This window comes from Impatiens glandulifera, chromosome 6, assembly GCF_907164915.1.
Source record: "Impatiens glandulifera chromosome 6, dImpGla2.1, whole genome shotgun sequence".
In the NCBI taxonomy this organism is placed as follows: Eukaryota; Viridiplantae; Streptophyta; class Magnoliopsida; order Ericales; family Balsaminaceae; genus Impatiens; species Impatiens glandulifera.
This window is the reverse complement of record NC_061867.1, coordinates 32,682,907-32,685,259: the sequence shown is the minus strand read 5'-3', so window position 1 is coordinate 32,685,259 and position 2,353 is coordinate 32,682,907. Positions and strand designations below refer to the sequence as shown.

Genomic DNA, 2,353 nt, shown 5'->3' with positions numbered 1-2,353 from the left:
GTTAAAATTAGGATACTTCAAAATATAATATGATATAATTCAAATTCGAACCCAGTTAAGTGAAAATGAAAAAAAAAATCACTTATCCCTAGACAAATGTTTTATAAATAGTTATCCAAATAATTTCAAATTAATTATTTTATTAAGTTACATGAAATAGGGTTATAATTTAAATTAAGTAAATGCACCGAGGAGATTAATATATATATGAGCAACTTGCCACAATTTTCCAATATTGTTTGAGATCAAAAAGAACGAAGCAACAAGGCAAGATGTCATCTTCTTCCTCCAACAATAGAAATCCAAAAGTGGTAACCCTAAGGAGCTCCGATGGCATCGAGTTTATTATTTTGGAGCGTGTGGCCTTAATGATGCATATGATAAAGTTGGTTATCCAACACCCAATAATATTACCTCCGGCTGTGATTCCTCTTAAAAAAATTGATGGTAAGAATCTCGCTATGGTTATAGAGTACTGCGATTGGCATTCTCGGCCCGACCCCGTGGAGGAGCATTCCGATAGTTCAGAACCGTTAATCTTGAGGAATATGAAGATAAAGAGTCTTCATTTAAAAATCTCAAAGATCCACAAGTTGAAGAAACTCGAGTTTGAATTATTCAAGAACCTTGACATAAAAGAAATGCTAGCTTTAGTATACGCAGCAGATGATCTTGGGGTGAGTGGACTCTCAGATTCGGTTGCATTACACTTGTTAGAAGATCAAAAGTTCTCTATATGATTTTCTCATTGTTCTTTTCCTTGTTCATACATATTTTCTTTAGGTGAAGTTGAGTAGTACTTTCAAATTGAATGTTGTTTTGGTATGTTTCAGATTTTGCTAATGATAGAAATCTTCCTTTTTTTTATTCATCTTCTTATCTGCATCTTCTTTTCTTGATTTTCTTGAAGTATAATCAACATTTTAGTTATTAGCAAGGATGAATTATAGGTTAATCTTGATATCTTGAAATGGTTGGGAAGATCTTGACATTTAATTTTTGAATTTGATTTCACTTTGTACGTAACACAAATATTTTGTTCTTTATACGAAATTGTTAAAAAATATCACATGGATTAAAAACAAATGGAAATTGTGATTTTTTTCATTATCCCTCGTCTTTTCTAAATTTTAGTTTCCTAAACCCAATTTTTATTTTCGAAATATTCCAATCAGCAAATTCTTATATGAAATATTTATAATCGATGAATATAAATCCAAAATATGGTTTATTCTAATATGGTTTTTCTAGAATTATCTTTTAAATTCGTGTTTTTCCCGTTTTTGAAATTTTTTAATGAAATAACGCTAATTTGTTTTTCCAAAAAAATAAAATAAAATTCGGGTAGTTCTTAGAAAACAATTGGATTCTTTTCCATCAAGATTGCAAGTCACGAGTCCTCTTCAATTTTGTACTATACCAAATTTTAAATCTTTTAACAACGAAATAGACTAGGAAGGCTGCATATTCTAAGAGAAGGGTGACAGTTCATGCATGTATTTGAAGAAAAATGGAAAAAAATAAAGTTATTTCAATTGTTCATATATGTTTATTTGGATAAATATGACCCTTTATCAGATTTGTATACACAAACAAAATATATATATATATATATATATATATATATATATATATATATATATATATATATAAACTTTATTTAGTATATTAGTAAATATATATTTTTAATTCACCTTACCACTAGAGAGTTAGAGAAATAGGTCGAAAACAATAAATCCTACCTTATACACTCTTCAATTCCTAGACAATTGTTCACCCTTGATTGTTCATCATATAAATTATAGGTTCTAGTAATTTATTTATTTCTCTTAATTTATTGCTCTTTATTTTCTCTACAAATATTGTGTTTGATTTATTTGTTGGGTCCAATATTGTTTATCTTCATACTCAATCACCGACTATTGATTTATTGTTCTTTGTTTTCTCTACAAGTATTGTGTTTGGTTTATTCGTTGGGTCCAACATTGTTTATCTTCATACTCAAACACCGACTATTAACGTTTCATTATTTTCTCGAAATTCACTAACACTAGAGAGAACATAATCTTGGACGAGACTATATAAATAGTCATCCGTCCAACCCTAAGACACATTATGTTAGAATCTTTAATTTAGATCTTTAATCCTTAAGTCTATGATCTTTAATACTCTATGTTGATAAATTGAGATAAACTGTAATTGCGGAAACGTACCTTAATCTGGAATGAAGAACGGTTCATTAAGTCGTTCTTCGTTATTCTCCTCTTCTTGATCTTATCTTGATCTTGTATCTTCTTGTTCACTCTTTATTGTTCATCATATAAATTATTGGTTCTAGTAATTTATTTATTTC

The 2,353-nt window shown here is 28.6% G+C and overlaps 1 protein-coding gene across 1 annotated transcript; it reads left to right on the top strand.

Moving 5' to 3' along the window:
* Nucleotides 1-272: 272 nt before the first annotated feature.
* On the top strand, nucleotides 273-740 carry LOC124943521. Its single transcript, XM_047484020.1, has one exon. The coding sequence runs from the start codon at nucleotides 273-275 to the stop codon at nucleotides 738-740; it is 468 nt and encodes a 155-aa protein (XP_047339976.1).
* Nucleotides 741-2,353: the final 1,613 nt, after the last annotated feature.